General features: G+C 44.2%; 1 protein-coding gene across 2 annotated transcripts; it reads right to left on the reverse strand.

Annotated features, from left to right (window-relative positions):
- CAPG (capping actin protein, gelsolin like) lies at nt 1-18,093 on the reverse strand. 2 transcript variants are annotated; one of them, XM_063311407.1, is made up of 10 exons: nt 18,008-18,093; nt 8,909-8,943; nt 7,762-7,934; nt 7,171-7,325; nt 5,168-5,335; nt 4,253-4,402; nt 3,507-3,599; nt 1,878-2,010; nt 798-886; nt 1-160 (listed from the first exon to the last, which is right to left on the reverse strand). In XM_063311407.1, exons 2-10 carry the CDS (start codon nt 8,929-8,931, stop codon nt 95-97), a joined length of 1,050 nt encoding a protein of 349 aa, XP_063167477.1. In that variant the 5' UTR covers nt 8,932-8,943; nt 18,008-18,093; the 3' UTR covers nt 1-94. The 2 variants fall into 2 exon arrangements, with proteins under 2 accessions (XP_063167477.1, XP_063167476.1); XM_063311406.1 differs by lacking the exon at nt 18,008-18,093 and adding an exon at nt 11,851-12,003.
- Between the last annotated feature and the right edge of the window lie 395 nt (nt 18,094-18,488).

The raw sequence follows: 18,488 nt of genomic DNA on the forward strand, positions 1-18,488 counted from the left end.
CACAGTGGCTCCAATTTAATAAGGTTTGAATGGTTGATGTAGCAGAAAGGCACAGTCACAGAATATTGCCAGCAAAGGGTGGAGACTCCAGCTTTCACTTCCAGTTTGTGAAGAATTGTTTGAAGAGCAGACTTTCACGGCCTTGAGGCAGGATCTGTATCTGGAACCAGATTAAAAGCTGGTGAGATATGGGAAGAATGAAAGCTCCCTGTTGACTTCATTCAGTGGGAATGAGGCTAGTGATGTCTCAAAAGTGTAACCACAGCCTCTGGATTTTTCTAATGCTCCCCTCATTTCTTTTTTCATAATACTCATCTAAAATGTGTAGCTTTAAGCCCATTAGATTTACCCTGCTACTGTCCTAACTGCCAGGAAACACGCTGAGACAAGGAACTGGTCTCTAATGTTTTATTGCTTGTACATAACAGGAATCCTAACAAACTGAAGAAGCATGGGAAAAACCCAGCCATATAAACCCCAAAGGTTAAGGCGGTTCCGATCTGTGTCTCTTTGAATGGCTACCTAATTCCTCAGTGCTACGCATGCGCTTAACAGTCTGGATGGGAGCCCCCTGCTTGCCATCCTTACTCATGACAGCTACTAGAGAAGCAGAGGACAAATCCTTCCCACTCATCTTTGAGAACTCTTCAGAAGTTTGAGAAACACCATTGCACTGCTGCTCTTTAACCTTCCATCCTAAATCCTCTCTCAACCTGTCAGTGGAGGTGTGTCATTCTTTTATGAAAACCTTCTGGACATTTTGAAAGATGGCTTGTCCAGGCTTGAGGGACCCTTACCTGAGTGTTCTGGGGATATTTCATTTGAGAGATGAAGTTCTCTGCTACTCTCAGAGCCGCTTGCTGTTCTTGTTCATTTGCTCTGAGGCCTGCAGACAGAAAGAAAGGAGGATGATAGTTTACAAAAGCTGAGAAAGAGATCTTGGCCAATGCTGGATTACAAGAGCCAAGGTACAATAGTCCTTGAGTTACGACCATTCAGTTAGTGACTGTTCGAAGTTACGACAGTACTGAAAAAAGTGACTTGCAACTGGTGCTTGCACTTCAGACCGTTGCAGCATCCCTGCGATCATGTAATCAAAATTCAGGCACTCGGCAACTGGCATATATTTTCGACAGTTGTTATGTCCTGGGGTCATGTGATCGCCATTTGCGACCTTCCCAGCTAGCTTCTGACAAGCCAACTCAATGGAGAACTGCATGATTCACTTAACAGCCACCACAAAAAAAAATGTAAAATTGGGTGCGGTCACTCAATGCCTCGCTTAATGACTGTACCACTTAACTATGAATTTTCCAGTTCCTGTTGTAGTCGTAAGTCGAGGACTACCTGTAGTCCTTTCAATGAAAGACTCAGAAACCTCTATTATTGCCCATCACTTAATTATAAGTGCATCTGCTTGGTCACTAGAGGAACTACATGAAGGTGAAGAGGCAAAGCAATCCGTCCATCCTTCCTTCCTTCCCTCCTTCGGTTTATATCCCACCTTTCATTCAGTAACTCAAGGTGGCACACGTAGCATCCCCTCCTCTTATTTTCCTCCACTCTCTGTTAGGGAAACTTGCCCAAAGTCACCCAGAGAGCTTCTGTGGCTGAGGGTAGATTTGAATCTGGGTCTCCCCATTACTGGTCCAGTGCCTTAACCACTATCTAATCATAGCAACCATTGGAAATTAAAAAGAACGAAGCAAAGGTGTGGTCGTGATGGCAGGAAAAAATTAAATAGAAGCTGACGACTTGGGGCACGTTAATCAGAATATCTTTAGAGTCTATCTCAACTGATGCTACTCTTCGCTGCAGATATATTTTGCATTTATGGTTCCATGGAAGGCCCTAAGAGTGTGTATGGTGTGTATTACCTTTCCAAACAAAGATCTTCCCATACTGCCCATTGTCCAGAATGAAACAGTCATCTGTGATGAGCTGGTCCTTGTGGAAGGGACTGGATCCAGAGATTTTAGTCAGACTCATTTTCCCTGTCATATCAGAGACCTGAGGATTGAGAAGGATAAAATTTACTTGACTTAAAGTAATTCAATAATTACAGGGTAGATGTCAGGCTTTTGAGGTTTATGGTGCATTTTTAAAAACCAGAACCTTCTCATCCAGCAACCTGAAGATAGTGTGAGATGCCTAAGCATGGAGCCCATTCCTCCCTTTGTCCTGTATTTCCTACATGCTGGGCACCATTTTAAATCTGAATTAGTGCATCCAGAACTTCTAGCAGCTTAATATAATGGGGAAAGGCCTCAATGGAACCTCTGAAGCAATTGTTAGCACCTAAAGATTGTGGGCAGAAAGCATTTGAAGCAAGACTGTATGCTAACATAGCATCCCTCAACTTTATATTCTAGAGAAGTGTCAGGAGGGTAACCCTCAGAATCAATGTGGAAAACAGCTGAGAATTCTGGGAGCTATAGCAGAATTTTGAGAGGATGGAGAAACCTATGTCAAAAGGATCTCTGGTCTAAGCTATCATGATTGGACTTTTGCCAGGATCCCAGATCTCAGTGCATTGTGGTACAACTAGATCAATTATAGTCTCTGGACTTTTTTTTTTTTTTAATCGTATGGCATAGCAGTTCGGTGTTCATGCTGCTTTTTCTTGCTGGGCAATCCTTGTGAGGTCCAGCAGCCAGATGTGTAGACTATTTAGCCGTGGCAAGTCACGTTGCCAAGGAGGAGGCTAGTCTATATTGCACCGAGTTGGGCTGAGAGAGAGGGACTGGCCCAAGGTCGCCCAGCTGGCTTTCATGCCTAAGGCGGGACTAGAACTTACAGACTCCTGGTTTCTAGCCCGTTGCCTTAACCACTAGACCAAACTGGCTCTCTGTCTCTGGGCTTAATGATTTTAAAGGCGATAGTCTTATAAACAGTTATGTGTATTAGTTTACTCACTTGAAACTGAGTCCTACCACACATGGAGACCTCATATCTGCCTCTGGAGATAATCCTGGTACTCGTGATTACCCAGAACTCATAAAGATGCATCATACGTGAGCAAAAAAACAAAGGTTGCTCAGCTAATGTTAGAAACCAGTGATTTTTTTTCCATTGCCACATTTCTACTTCAAGATAAATGTGCATTTATGCACATCCAGTCCACAGTCTGCAAATCGCAGCAAGTAAATGACACAGAGAAAAGGTCATTTGGGTTTACACTCTCTCAGGTATGGCTTGTAAACTTAATGCTTTGTGGTGTGGCAGGGCTCTCTGGAGAGCTCAGCAACCCTTCTCATGATAGCCCATCATTTTAATGACACACAATGTCCAGCATAGGATCATTCTGGGGCATTATGGTTGATTAAACAGATAGCGAGATTATAGATTCAAATATTCAGCCAGCAGCTGGTAAGTTTCCCTCTCAAAGAGGGAGATGGAGAGAATGAATGGCTCTTACAGTAGAAGGTGCCTACAAGAGGACAATTTCCTGGAGACCCCATCCAACCTGAACTCAGCTAAGGTTCTTCTCATTTTTTGGTTATTACCTTATACAATACTGCTGCAGTGGCATTCTTCTGATCAGCCACAATATCTTCCTCAGCAGTGCCTTCTTTCAGAGCTGGCTTAGGACCCAGTACCTAGAAAAATAGATCATGCCAATATCTCTTCACAGCAGAAACCCTCCTGTATTGGACCTTAACATGGTCTGGTTCAAAACCAATGTTTGCCATGCAGCTGCTGCCAGAAATGTGCTTCCTTCTGGAAAATACTTCTTCACACCACCATCCATGTGCAACAGAAACGCATCAGAAATGCGTTCATGTGCCCTTCAGCCTTGGGTCTACAATTCCAGGATTCCCAGCCAGTCAGTTGTTGGCCCTGCCAACAACTAAGAGTGTAGTCCTTGGTGTGAAAAAGTCAAGCACCTCTGATATAGGCAGTCTTGCTCTGCATGGATAAGCAGTATGAGTTACTCTAAAATAGCAGCTTTTGTTCCCATGACCCATCTCTATATGAAAGTACAGAATGCAGTACAGTAACCCAGGAATAAAGAAGATTCCATAACTTCTCAGAGACCTTTTGTATACTTTTCCTTGGCATCGTCTTTCTAATTCAGCCTTCTGATCCTAACCAGGAGTTTTCCAGATGGATTCTACTACTACCACAATCCCCAGACAAAGAAGAAAGCTGTGGCCCAACACATCTGGAAAGGAGCAGGTGGGAAAATGGCCAACCTACGCACTGATTTGCATCTACCCTTAATATTGCTTGTCCCCCAGGAAGATCTTACCGCTATCATCTCAGCTGGTTCTTCCCCGTCCACAACAATCTCCACTCTGGATTTCCCCTTTCTCTCACTGTCTCGGATTGCTGCTGCAAAATCCCGAGCTTTGTTGCGCTCCAGAATGTTTGACTTTCCCCCATACCAGGTAAAGATTTGCTAGAAGGAAAAGTAGAAAGGTAGAAACCTGTTGTCCAATTTATAGCAGACTACCAGCTCACTGACATCCAGCCACCACCACCTTTTAATCTTCCCGCTATACATCTGACAGTGTTGTGACTACAACTCCCAGGATGCCCAACCATTAACTAGACTGGCTGGGAATTTTGGGAATTGCAATGCCAGATTGGGAAGTCTGCAATACTGGAGTCCCACAACAACCCTGCTTGGAGAATATATCCCATGAATTCCCTGCATTACAGCCTTTCTCAACCTTTTGACCCTGGAGGAAGCCTTGAGATATTTTTCAGGCCTCAGGGAACCCCTGCACATTCAGGCTCAAATACAGGCCGAAGTTACAAAGTTATTATAATAGTTTCACTTGTAGGTCTCTATATTGCACTGACAGTGTTCTTAGACTAAAAAATAAAGAATGAAACTTACCTCTTTAATGTGAAGTTGCCCAAATTTGAAATATTTTTTTAAAAATAAATCGTGATCTCCCAGGCAACAACGAGTGACCTCTTGCAGAACCCCAGGGTGCCACAGAACCCTGGTTGAGTGGCCCTGCTGTATTAGGTTAGCCATGCTTTGGTTTGGGGTGATGCGTTGAACCATAAGCTAACCCATGTGCAACATGGTTGGGTAACATATGGTTGGTTAGTTTATGATTCATAATGTCAGGTGAGCACCATGTACTCTTACGACATATATTCTTTTTATAACACGCTTATGTACCCTTCCCTTCTCCCTTTGTAGGCTCACCTCTCCAAGGTCCAGGATGAAGCAATCACCTGTATTAAAACTGGTCCAGCTCAGTTCCTTTTCCACAGCCCGGATATTCTTTTTTCCTTTCACTTGGTAGAGTTGGCGCATGGGGCCTTGCTCAGGGTTGGACTGGGTTCTGGTAAAGGCTGACTCCACACCACCTTCCTGTGGACCACAGACTGGGGTTGAGACAAGGGTGCAGAGGCTGGAGAATCTGAGTGGCCATATTCGTGTCAGCTTTCTGAACTGAGACAGAACTGAACTGGTCGGGGGGCTCATCTCTATATGTTTACACACGAGAAACTGAACGTCTTTTGATCTAATCTACCTTGAAGGCTGATTTCAGGAATAAAAGGAAGGGGGAGAGAACTGCAGAGGCTCCCTTCCTAGAGCCAGAACCAGAACTGGAACCGGAGCCAGAGCCGGAGCAGAACTGGAACCGGAGCCAGAGCCGGAGCAGAACTGGAACCAGAGCCAGAGCCTGGACTTCAGTTTATTGTCTAAAGTCTAAGCAAGATGCTAGTTCAGGCATCTGGTAAGAATTACTGGTTCTTTCCCTGTGCTTGGGAAAGAGAAGGAAGAACTGGAGCCGGAGCCGGAACTAGATCTAGAACTCAAGCTGGAACCAGAACTGGAACCTGAGCTGGAACTGGAATCAGACCTAGAACCAGAACTAGAGCCGGTTCTGGTTCTGGCTCTGGTTCTGGCTCCAGCTCAATCTCTAGTTCCGGCTCTGGTTTCTCCGTCTCTAGTTCTGGTTTGTTTGAATGTGTACCTATCTGTCTAGAAGCAAACAAAAAATAAATCAAAAGTAAGCTGGCTTTGAGGGATAGAGACCTTTTAGGGTCTTAGAAGATTGTGAGGAACAAGTCAGTCAGTCTGAATGCTGGATTGTGCCAAGTATTTTGTACATCCATAACTAGCTCTCAAAATCCAAAATGTGTTTTGGAGACTGCCTTCCCTTGAAAGGCAGCCATGTTCTGCTTTCATGTACAGGAGAGTAAGGGAGCCTCTGCAGTTCTCTCTTCCCTCCTTTTATTCCTGAAATCAGCCTTCAAGGTAGATTAGATCAAAAGAGGTTCAGTTTCTCATATGTAAACTTATAGAGATGAACCCCCCAGCCAGTTCAGTTCTGTCTCAGTTCAGAAAGCTGACACGAATACGGCCACTCAGATGAATGTGCCTATTGATTTTGTAAAAAAAAAACAGCTTTCCTAGTTTTCTGCTCTTTCCCCAAATTGTTGACTACCAGCAGCCTGTTATGTTGATACTGATGAAGTTGAGTGTTGATTGTTTAGGAAGGGGAGGAGCAATAAATCTTTTATATTTATTTGCCTTGTAAAAATCTAACCCTAAAATATTAAGAACCTAAGAGTCACGGAGTTGGGTAGCATGCAGATTTAATAAAAAATAATAAAAATAAATAAAATTCCACTAGTGCATCATCAGAACAAAAACAAAGCTAGACCTGGAGGAAATAATGGAAAAGAAATTGAGCAAACGAGGAAATGGGGAACAGTTTCTCAAGAAGGAAAAAGGGAAGGTGTCAGCCACCTGGATTCCCCCCTGGCTGATGGGGATTGAAGGAGGCATTTGTCTCCTACTATTTCCACAGCATAGCTTTGTATGAGTGTATATACAGGCACCTAGTTTAACTGGAGAGCCCATTTGGTGTAGTGGTTAAAGCATCAGGCTAGAAACCAGGAGACCCTGAGTTCTACCCCTGCCTTGGGCACGAAGCCAGCTGGGTGACCTTGGGCCAGTCACCAGTCACTTTCTCTCAGCCCTAGGAAGGAGGCTGTGGCAAGCCAGTTCGGAAAAACCTTGCCAAGAAAACTGCAGAGACTTGTCCAGGCAGTCTCCGAGAATTGGACACAATTGGATGGAATTTTTTAAAAAAAGTTTAACTGAGTGCAAATTCTTAAGAAGACCTAATGCTTAGCAACAGTGCTCTGGAAAGACAGCAAGGTCTGTAACTGGAAAAACGAGTCTCCTTTCACCTGGTATTTGATGCCGTGAGGAAAGTACTCCATGAAAACATCTGATTCATTCCCCTGCACTTCCCGATACTGGATTGGTTTCTCTTTCGGGATGGAGTTGAGGTGAGTGGAGAGCAAAGCACACGCTCCCTGCTCATCCCTGGAGGAGTTTTGACCTGAGACAAAAGGAGAGAGCATTTATTCGCAAGAAAGTATCTCAACTCTACCCAGTTGAGTGATAGCCCCTAGCCAGTTTTAGCGATCTCAAAAAAGACTTTCTGTCCAGGATTCTTGGTGAAAATGCTAGATTAAAACCCATTTTGGAGATGATGATAAGCTGCTGCTGAATGTACTGTTGCATTGTACTGCAAGTTGCATGATCACACCACTCAAGTCCAGAAATTGGCCAACGGTTCACCTAACATACTAAGCCTTATTATGGTTTCTTTAATGTTGGTTAAGCATGTTTGTGTGAGCTCAGCCCTTGTGATGTGTAAAGCATGTATTGTATGAATCCAGCCAAATATGGTTCATTCAGCCATAAGCTACAGAAATGCATCATTCCCTAGATAGATCCTGTATACTTAAGGATTATCTTGACCCTTTGCTTACCAATCCAAATATGCAGATTGGAATGCTCATCAGATCCATTATAAAGGACAAGGTACGAATCCCCAGTATAGAATACGCCTTTCATCTGATCTGGAACAGGGACCGGCTTCATTTTCTCCACACGCCAGATGTGCAGTCCTGGTTCTTTCGCTGAAGCGTCAAAGGGAGAGCCACTACCAAGCAGAAGGTTTCAGTTTATTGAATTGGAAGAAGGAAGACAGGACAAGTCAGATATCTAGAGAAGGAATCAAGAACAGCTACTTCCAAGAAGGTGGGCTGACAAAGAATAGAGCAATCTTCCTGAGCTTATGGCCCTTGCAGTGTGCTTGTCTTCAACTTCCAGCCAACACAGGCAAAGCTGAAGAATTATGGGAGCTGAAGTCCAACAAGTCTGGGAAGCCTCGCCTTGGAAAAATCATAGGGGGGAAATCCAGATGAAAGGAGAGTATCAAGACAGACGGAACTACATGATCAGATTTGCCTGCTTGCTTGCCTGCTTGTTTTAATAGAATTCCAAGGTCTAGCAGTTATAATATGTGGAAACATTGCTTGCTGCAGTCAGACCTATTTCTCAAAGAATAAACAATATTATGCAAACTTTCTTTCCTCCAAACATGCTTCCATTGGTAATTTTTTCTTTGAAGAAAAGTCAGTCATTGGGAACCAGTATGGAACATATCCCTGATTATGACCCACTCGGGTTTTCCTGTTCCAAATCTTTATTTTCACCCTCCACAACTCTCCAGACTATTCACTCTAGGTGATAACTTCAGGGAAGAAATTACAAGCAAGTGGGGGATAATTTGTATGTGGCCCCAACCGAGACTGACAATATGTTTCATACTAGAGACTGGAAAGTTCTGTCTTAAGGCAAGATACCAGATGCAGTATAGTTAAATAATGATTAACACTAATTCAATTGATACCCCACTTTTGAAACCAGAGCAGGGATTCTCAAAGTAGTAGATGGCTATATATGGCTAAAACACCCATATATCTAAACCCAGTTGAAAGATCCCATAAGTTAACCTCAAGCCTCATAAAGACCGCCCACAATTGCTGTTGCATTCAGTTCTGTCTATGAAATGATTACTGGATTTTGATTGGATGAGAATAAACATTTTGATTGGATGAGAATATTCCTTACCTTTTGGGGTTTGCTGTATACATGGTTCCAAGGATCTGGTGAGAAACAACAAATTTGGTTAGGGCTTTCATTAAATGGTGAGGTATAGTTCAGTGCTAGAGCACTAGTTTTGTATACAAGAAGGATTGGCTTGACCGTCTGCTCAACAGAGTCTACTGGAACATAAGTTGCCTTCTCTTAAATCAGGCCATTGGTCTATCTAGTTAGTACTGTTGACACTGTCAAGTTTCTCCAACCCTACCTTGGAATTTAATTTGGGACCTTCTACTTGCAAAGCTAGTACTTTGCTTGTCTCTGAGCTCTTCCAATGACCAAAGGAAGGAGAACTGGAGAAGACTTCTACTGAAGCCAAAAAAGAGCCGCTGCATTTTGGAATGGCTAGTACAGGAGTAGATGTGTGAATTCATGGTTTATACTCTGTATAAGACAACTTCACACAACATGCTATGAAGTTCTTGATTGGCAAGTGATACTGAGAATTGTACTTTAGCAAATGTACGTCCAGATATTTTGGATTACAATGTTCATCAAAGTCAATGTAGCTAATAATGAGGGATCAAGGGAGTTGCAATCTAAGACATTTGCAGACTCCAATGCCATCCTCTGCACTGATGGCCAGCAGTGTATGATGCTGTAATGTCCTAATGCCAGAAATGGTCTCTGGCCAGCTGACTTCTGATTTCATAAAGTATTTTTTCAGAAATGTTTGCCTTAGTTACATTGTCAGTTTACTGCAATGGCGTGACTGGGACAATTACCTTTACCATTTCCATTAAAAAAAAAAACTCATCATAAAGCCAGGATAGGTCAGGTCACTGCTCTCTGTGGATAGTAAATTCAGGAACACTCTGCTCTTCACGTAGGCAAAACCCAACCTAGAGATTCCTCCCTCATCTTAGAAAAACACTACCACAACCATGTTTTAAGAAGACGTCCCAAAACTGCATAACAACACTTTATTTACTTTGTTTATTACGTTTCTCTGAAAAATCTGGTAAAACAAATGATGGAAATTATTGATAAATTGCATCGATCCTAACTTCCACGTTCCAGTTCAGAAAGCCTTGCAGCAGATCAAAGTTCAAAGTGAGAGTATATACTATGAGTTCCCAAGCTCAACTGACATAAAAACTCCTGCCTGAAGCTGTGGCACCACTGCCAGTCAGTGCTGGCAATATTGGGCTAGAGATGGATCAATTGTTTGGTTCTGTCCCTCTACCTCTAAATAGGGATGGGAAACATCTTGATCTAAAACCGTATATGGCTGCTCCACAGCCACAGTAGGCAATATTGATTCAAGGGTTATAAGTAGCTCAGGGTAGAGTATTTCTTTGCACGCTGATATCGTAAACATATGTACAACTTTTCTTTTTAACAGCAAACTGGAGAATTCAGAAGCAAATCAGAATCAGTGTGAAACAAGGCCATAGTTGCTACTTGCTATGCCCACTCCCTGGACATATGCATACAGGTAGTCCTCACTTAATGACCACAATTGGGACCGGAATTTCAATTGCTAGAAGCAGTCATTAAGTGAATCTGACTTGATTTTATGACCTTTTTTGCTGCAGTCATTAAGTGAATCACTGTGGGCATTAAGCGAATCAGGTGGTTCCCCATTGATTTTGCTTGCCAAAAGCCAGCTGGGAAGATCGAAAATGGTGATCACATGACACAGGACACTGCGACAGTCAAACGTGAACTGATTGCCAAGCACCCAAATCGTGATTACATGACTGCGGGGACGCTGCAACAGTCATAAGTATGAGAACCAATTGTAAGTCATTTTTTTCAATGCTGTCGTAAGTCCAAACTGTCACTAAATGAATGGTTATTAAGTGGTATATATAATCTAAAAACACATACTGAATTTATGAGTCCTAGTCTACCAGAAAAGAAGCTGCCAAACCACCATGACAAGGAGCTGTGACTTTCCAGGATATATGAAAAATTGTGGCATCAAACTGATACCATCATCAATACAGGAAACAGCATAAAAATAAATCACTCTGACAAACAGTTGCTTTAGCTTTTGTAAAACCAGCTCATGGAGAGGAAGAAGAGCAAGAATTTGCCCATGCTAGGAAGCTGGGACTTTCCCAGGGCATGGAGAAGGTAACATCTCCTACCTTGTGCATTTTATTGGAATGGGATGGATGGATGGATGGATGGATGGACAGGTCATTTTCCCCTTCCCCATTTTCCAATTCTTGGTCTAGAGCTGAAAGCCACACAGTGCAGTGCTGCTGTCCTATGATCAGCTCAAATTATTTATTCACTTAACTCACTCTTCTCTTCCTGCTAAGCAGCAACAGCATTTCAGGACCGCTATTTGATCCTTGTAATGAAGCAGGAAAAGACATCAAGAGGCAGGAATGAAAAGGATCCATTTTCTCTTCCTTGCTCAGGTAACCCTGATGATTATGGCTTAAGGTTTGAACAAGAATGCAGATATTAGGAGCTGGGAGGTAGTCAATGCCACGATAAAAGTCTGAGAGCTTAATTCTAGTGATTAATAGAGACAGAGGGGGTGGAAGTGCTCAAATTACAAGCAGAGGGCACTTTCTTTTGCAATGCTGGAAAAGTTACCGTTTTTAGAAAATCAGGCTAATTCTAGAAGAAATCAAGGCTTATGAATTAATTCCTTTTTCCGCACACGGACACACACATGTATCTTTCTTCCATAACCAATGCTGTATTTCCAACTATTTCCAGTGTTTCGTTGAACAGACCAAGATGTAAAAGAAAAGCCACCCAGAGGAGCTGAATCCATCCAACCAAGCTGTTTGTAAAATCCTTCGTTTGCCAACCTGAGGTTTAAGGTTTGTTTTTTGTTTCTACTCCTCCAATCACAGGCTGTGCCAAGTATTTCAGCTTCACCTTTGTCACACTTTTTAACATCAGCACATGCTACAAGAGAAAAAGATTGTATGCACACTCACCAAGGCCTTCGCTCACCAGCGCTCTGTACAAACAAGGTTTTCCACCCCTGAAATGTGAAATTACATTAGATTTCCTGGGCGGAGCCTTTTCTTGACTCTCTCTAGTCAGGCTCTTCAGTGACTAACTTCTTTGTGGCTGCAGGGGAAGGGGAAGGGGGAAATGGCAGGCAGAGAGTGCCAGATGTGGTTAAAAGAAGGGTGACTCACTTTGATTCTGATCAGGGACTCATAATATCCTTCCCATCAGGCGCTCTTTGCATCATCTGTTGTGCAGTCCCTCGTGGCCTATCAGCCTTGCTTATCCACACAATCTCTGGAGAAATGACTGTAAGAGTGCCCTAAAGTATGTCAAATATACATGAAAAGGCTTGCTGAAAGAGGCCAGTTTGCGACAGACCCAATGCAACTTTTATGAAGGGAAACCAGAGACTGTCCTCTCTCAAGCCAAAACCCAGAAGCACAACTGGCTCGTCTTTCGATTCTTCCATTCAATGCGATGCATTTTGGCACATTCTGCAAACCTGCATCAGGAAGGAATCACAGTGACCTGAAAATCTTTACAGATATTTAGACCAAGGATACTATAAAGCCTCCTTGCTTGAGAGCTTCAGTTGTTTCTCCTTCCAGATGAACTGGTCATTGTCCTCAGTTAAATTTCTGTTCTGCTTTGTTCTACTTCCAGTATAAATCTTTGAAGTATAGTAACAAAAGCTGATCCTGCAGCCAATATCAGCTTAGCTCCTTGGCATCCTATATTTCCTGGGATGTACCCTCTGCATCAGGCTTATAATTCTCCTTCGCTGTATAAGAGCACCTAATGAGAGTCAACACATGCAAAAATCACACCGTGGGGTAGTCTCTGCAGCTAATAATAAAGGTAAGGTAAGGTTAATAAATGATGTTGTATTTTTCCACAACCACAAGATGTCATCCTCTCCCCAAGTAGAGGCATACTCCCAAGTGGAATAAACAATGTGGAACTTTGTGGTGCACATAAGAGCAAACCTCAGTGCCTTTAGTGAGTAAAGGATGCTTCTTTAATATCACTTTCTGCAGTACAGTGCCCTACACCATCTCCCCTCTGTAAGACTTTGGGCTGGAGAAAGCGAGCTGCTTATGCCTTACCATGTCATGTTCCTGTTCCGATGTTTATGGTTCCTCGTAACGTTTCACATGTCATATCTGCAGTTGCGTGCCTGCCTGGCCACGCTGGTAAATTTCCTTTGTGCTGACTTGTGATCTTCTGGAATGTATGTTTGGGTTATCTCTGCTGTTCAAGGTTACTTTCTCAGGCTGATTCTCACGGTTGCTAGCGTCTGGGGTGGGTGGTTGCTATGCTAGCCTGAGGGGAGGGTTCGCAACGGGAGCAAGGCTTTTTAAGTTTGTATTTGGCACGCTTTTGCTCATTCTCAGCTTTCTTCGTACTTTGCATACTATTCATTCAATAAATTACTTTTCTCTAGTAATTACTGATGAGACTCCTTTTATTGGAATAGGCAATCATTACATAAAGCTGAGAATCTTTAATATCAGTCCGCTAGCATCCATCCAGTTTCCTGTGAGGAGTTTAATTAGCGATGACTGAAACTGCCCCAACCTCAACCACCGGCTCGGGGGAAAGTCAGCTCTCCAGAGGCGGGGAAAAAGAGCCCATGGGACCGCGGAGAGAGAGGACTCTCACGCCAGGGTCGGATGACCTCTCCGAGGCAACGGATTCCAGTTGCAATACGGAGAAGGCAGTGAAGTCAGTGGTAGTCAAGAAGACGGAGGGACCCTTGTATGGGTCGCCACCAGCCCCAGCCAAGCCGGTGTATTTCTCGCTGTTTCCGACCGTGCAGATCACCAAAAGGAGAGCAGTGACACCAACGGAGATGGAGATGGAGAAATCCCAGCAGCTGGAGGCGAGGATGAAATCCATAGAGGATTTGTTGGCAAAGTTAACCTTTACCAGGGACACTCAGAAAAAGGAAAAGACGGGAGGTGAAGAAGGTAGTGACTCTCCTGACACCTCCGCATCCCCAACCCCCCCTCCCCCAGTAGACAAACAGGGAAAGCCACGGAAATATTGGGGGGGAGGGCCCCTGCCGAGCAGGCCTCCAAAGAAAGCCTCCTTACCTTCCCCAAGTAGGGAGCAGAAGGAGAGAGGACGGAGCCGGGAGGGGGGAGACGTGTGAAAGTTCGACTGGCAGAGGCTCAAGAAATAGCGCCAGAGGTGCAGGAGGAAGAGCCACCACAGCCACGAAAGGCTAAGCACAAAAAGAGACACGATAGCCCAACCCGGGTCCGATATCGAGACTTTAATGTGAAGTTTAATGGGGATCCTACAAAGCTGTCATTTTTTTTGACTAATGCACACAGCTATATGGAAGAGTTTGGGAGCGTGTTTCGTTCTGAGCGGGCTAAGATTAATGCTGTCGCGACCCAACTAGAGGAGAGGGCAGCAGACTGGTTCGTGCGACTGGTTGACATGGACGCTTTGGAGTTGGATTGCTTTGATGATTTCATGTGGCAATGAAAATGCATTTTGGTGATCCTCTAGCTGAGAAAAAAGCAAAGGTAGCCCTAAGGGAGTTGGTTCAAGGCTCCAGATCAGTGTCGGATTATGCGCTGGAGTTTCAAGCACTCTCCGGCAAAGTAGAGGATTGGTCTGCCACCACCCTTGTAGAGATGTTCAAAGATGGACTAAGACCAGATATACTACGATGGGCAGTTGTACGGGGCGACCCAGCCATGCTGTATGAGTGGATACAATTGGCTGCGAAGGTTGAGCAAGCCCAAGCTAAGTATACTCAAACTAAAAGAGGTCCCAAACAACAAGCGATGGGGAAACCTACAAGGCCAGCAGCTACTGCTAGCAAACCAGTGAGACGGTCGTGGCAAGAAGAAAAAGAAAGCCGTTTTGCCAAAGGATTGTGCCTGCGGTGTGGAAAGGAGGGGCACCTGGCAGCTGCATGTCCCCGCAGGAAACCAGAGGAACGGAGAAACAGAAGGTGGATCCTCAGGTAGCCAAACAGCAGCAGCACACAGTAGGAAGGGACCAGAGAGCTGGAGAACCTCAAGGTTTGTAGAAATGCGCTTTTTAAGAAAAATATAATAAAAATCCAGGCCTGAGTGCTCACTAGTCACTGAATGCTAATACTCTTCAGAATGGAAAGAAGAGGAATGGGATGTCCTGAAAAACAGCATTTCTATCTGGACAGGAGCACTCTTAACATTCTGTCGCAGTTTCACCTTATATTGGAATCCTACAACAGCTCCATCATTCTCCTGCTTAGCCAATCATCGTATAGGATCTGCTGCTCTGGCAATTAGGCTGAATTCACATCCAGAACATCTGGAGGGGGCCAGGTCTAGGAAGACCACTTTAGACTTCCACATGGGCAAAATGGCAAAGAAACAATTGGTAAGTCTTTGCAGTTCCAGAAGGAGATACATTTAGCAAAGTAATGGGAAGTAGATGAGAATGAGGCAGAATTTGCAAAGATTTGAGTTCCCATCCCTCCAGGTGTGGGCAGAGAAGAACATCTGGAGGGATCTTTTGAGGGGACTAGAAAGGTTAGAAATGAAAAGCTGGATGGAAAAAAACAGTATCGTGCAATTTGTTGCTGATGTCCAGAGGCACCAATAAATAGAGTCCACGTTCTTCCCCAATGGCCGATTTTGCTAGGAGATCCCAGCAGAACTAGGCATAGAATGCATGCAGAGTAGTGTGTATGGAGGAGAATGGCCCAGAGATTTCCTCATCTTCAAGGAATGCCAGGGCTGGCCCAAGACATCTTGCTACCTAAGGGAGCATCAATATCCCAAACCAAGCAAATTGTTTTGACACACAAAGTGGAACATCCTTGCTATAAAAATAGAATGACAACAATGAAATAATGCATCCATTGATGCTTCTTCGTGCTACCTCAAAATCTGCTTCCTGAGGCTGCTTCTAATTTTTCCTAATGGTTAGGTTGGCCCACCACCCTGATTACAATCAGAAATGAATGAGGCATGTGAATGGTTAAGGAGATGCAGAGCTCCTTCCAGCTGTCCAAGAGATGAGATATTGGGCTTTCCATGAAACTGGAGGCTGAATAGCTTTGGGTCATTGAGCATGGTCCCACAGTTATCTTTCTTGCATCTAGACTGGTCTAGTGGAACTAGAAAATTTGGGGAGGGATCAAGTATTCCATGTGAGAAGCCTTGAACTAGGCTGACCATATTTCCTTGAGACAAAAACGGGACATTGGGATGGCAAAACGGGGCAGAGCTGGGCGAAGGGCTGGATCGGCAGGCAGGAACTTCTCTGGTTTTCTCAGGCTGGGAATCTTCGGATTCTTTCATTTGTGAGAGGCAAGGCTGGGCTGGAGAGTCTAGTGAACAGTTGTCCCCAACAAACCGTTCCTCCTCTGGCAGTGCTTTTACATTCTTTTCTTCCTGCCATTTCAAGGCAGGAGCCGATCTCGGCTCACCCTTTGATCAGCGCCTATCAGCTGATCCTGTTTTTTTCTTTTTAGGTTTCCTGCTGGGTTGAGCTCTGCAGCTTTTTTCCCGCTGTTTCTGCCAAGCTCCCCCTCCTTCCACTCAAAGTCAGACTGCATTCTGACAGGTTTGTGGGAACTTTCAAATTTTTAAGTAAGGTTTTTAAGAAAACAGGACAAAATGGACATTCATATTACAACAACGGGATGGTCTGGAAATGTTAAAAAAACAGGACTGTCCCATTAAAAAAACGGGACTGTCCTGTTCAAAATGGGACGTATGGTCAGCCTACCTTGAGCAAATATCCAAGTCCCATTCAGTCAAGAAGAACAGCTTCATGGCAGTATTGCTCTTAAACAGTCTGCCCCCGGTCTTAAAGTGAGTGTGTGAAATTTACACTAGGTGGGGAAGGAAACTGCTAGGTACTGAATGAAGTCAAGAATTACATGCCAGTTTAGGTTCTGGTCCTGCCCTGCTAAAATACAGGCATATCCTCCACATGTTTCAACCAAGATAACATGTCCAGATGCACGGGGGTGGTTGGGGTGGGGGTGGAGAAGAACATCCTGGAGAGGGACTAAGGACAATTATTGGGAAGCCAGTTGATTTTGCGAAAGTCCCTGAACCATAAACCAACTACTTGATTTGGGTTCAAGGAATAGATTGATTTAAAATGAGGTTGGTAAGTTTGTGGTTCACATATACACATTTTGGATCCTGCCTTTCTGTTCCTTAAGCTTGGTCTTTATCCTTCTTCCACTGAATAAATAAAAATCAGCCCAGATGTTAGTTGAAGCAAGCAAACACTCAGAGTGCAAGTGATTTGTATACAGACAACTGTTTGTTTTATTTTTTTCTGATCAGTAGAGTTTCCGGTGACACTGCAACGTTTTCAAAGAAAAATGAGAAATCTTACTGTCAAATGTGCAATTTCCTGCAGTAAGCAAAGCTAGTTTTCTTTTTAGATACTGCAAAACATCTGCCAAACAGCAGGGAACTGTTTAAAAACAAAACAAAACTAGAGCTTAAAGCAACTGGGCTAGGAATGGTGGGAACTGTAGTCCCGGGGCATCAGTGGGCATCATATTGGAAAAAACCTTTCCTAAAGCATTTCTAGTACCGCTTGCCCATCTGGGCTCACATGTTAGTTTCTTGTAATCTTCACAGCAAAGCCACAAGCTAGGTGAAGCCAAGGAGTAGTAACTGGACCAAGGATACACAGTGTCAGCCTTACCAGGTAAACCAGACAGGAAACATGCTGGCCAGGGAATTCTGGGAGCTGGAGTCCACACATCTTAAAGTTGCTAAGGTTGAGAAACACGGATCTAAAATCTGGCTCCATCACCCAGCACAATTCCAAGAGACCTAATTAAAGCCGTGGCCATTTTGCAGTTTAGAGATGATGCTCCTGGACCCATAACAGCTTCTGTTTCCTGCTGGTGAATCTGCTCTTTATCTTGTCCTCTCTGACTAGCTGCCAAATTGGAGGTAAATCCTAAACCAAAGTTTAAAAGCAAGCTGGAGCCCAATTTTCCCTCTTGGTCTCCCTGTGCGCGTGCACACACACACACACAGCCTCAGGCCAGAGCCAGCATTTCCCTCCCGCACAGCTTGGAGGGAGGGAAGCAAGTGGTCTGCAGTGCCCTGCTGCCATTCACACCCAGAGAGCCTTCTGGGCTCTCGCGCCTACTTTTGTCCTGAGTGTGAACTGTTCCTGTCTTTTGCAGCAATGGAGACCTGGATTGTGGCTGGCTGCCCCTCTGATGGCTTTAGCTGATGTGCTCCTTCAGCACAGAATTCCTCTGGGGGTCTGGAAGGGACTGAGATCAGCTGCTATTGCCTTGATACCTCCTTATTTACATTCCAGCCGCTTGGCTGGGGATCAGGAAGGAATTCCTTTGCCTGCTGATGTGAAGCCAGGAGTTCCCAGCCTTTGAAGGCGTTGCAGGGAAGCGGCGTTTGTCCCTCGCCTCTCCCTCCATCCCATTTTGTACACTCTTCTTTCTCTGAACTGCAGGACTGTGACTCCAAACTGCTTCCTCTGGTTCAAACCGCCGGAAGAGGTCAGAAGTTGGGTCAGCCACCCCTGAGAGTAGCTTTGGTACCTTAAAAGGCTATTCATAAACCACGGTTTACTAGACAAGTAAACAACTTGCTAAGCCAATGTTATG

This window comes from Candoia aspera, chromosome 9 (genome assembly GCF_035149785.1).
Source record: "Candoia aspera isolate rCanAsp1 chromosome 9, rCanAsp1.hap2, whole genome shotgun sequence".
In the NCBI taxonomy this organism is placed as follows: domain Eukaryota; kingdom Metazoa; phylum Chordata; class Lepidosauria; order Squamata; family Boidae; genus Candoia; species Candoia aspera.

Bases quoted from the DNA above. Each gene is read 5' to 3' on its own strand.
- CAPG (XM_063311407.1), bottom strand. From the start codon at position 8,931: ATGTATACAGCAAACCCCAAAAG. The intron at 7,326-7,761 runs GTAAGCAAAGGG...CTTTTGTCTCAG, and splicing joins CAATCTGCATATTTGGATTG to GTCAAAACTCCTCCAGGGAT. The intron at 887-1,877 runs GTAATACACACC...TTCTGTCTGCAG, and splicing joins GAAGATCTTTGTTTGGAAAG to GCCTCAGAGCAAATGAACAA.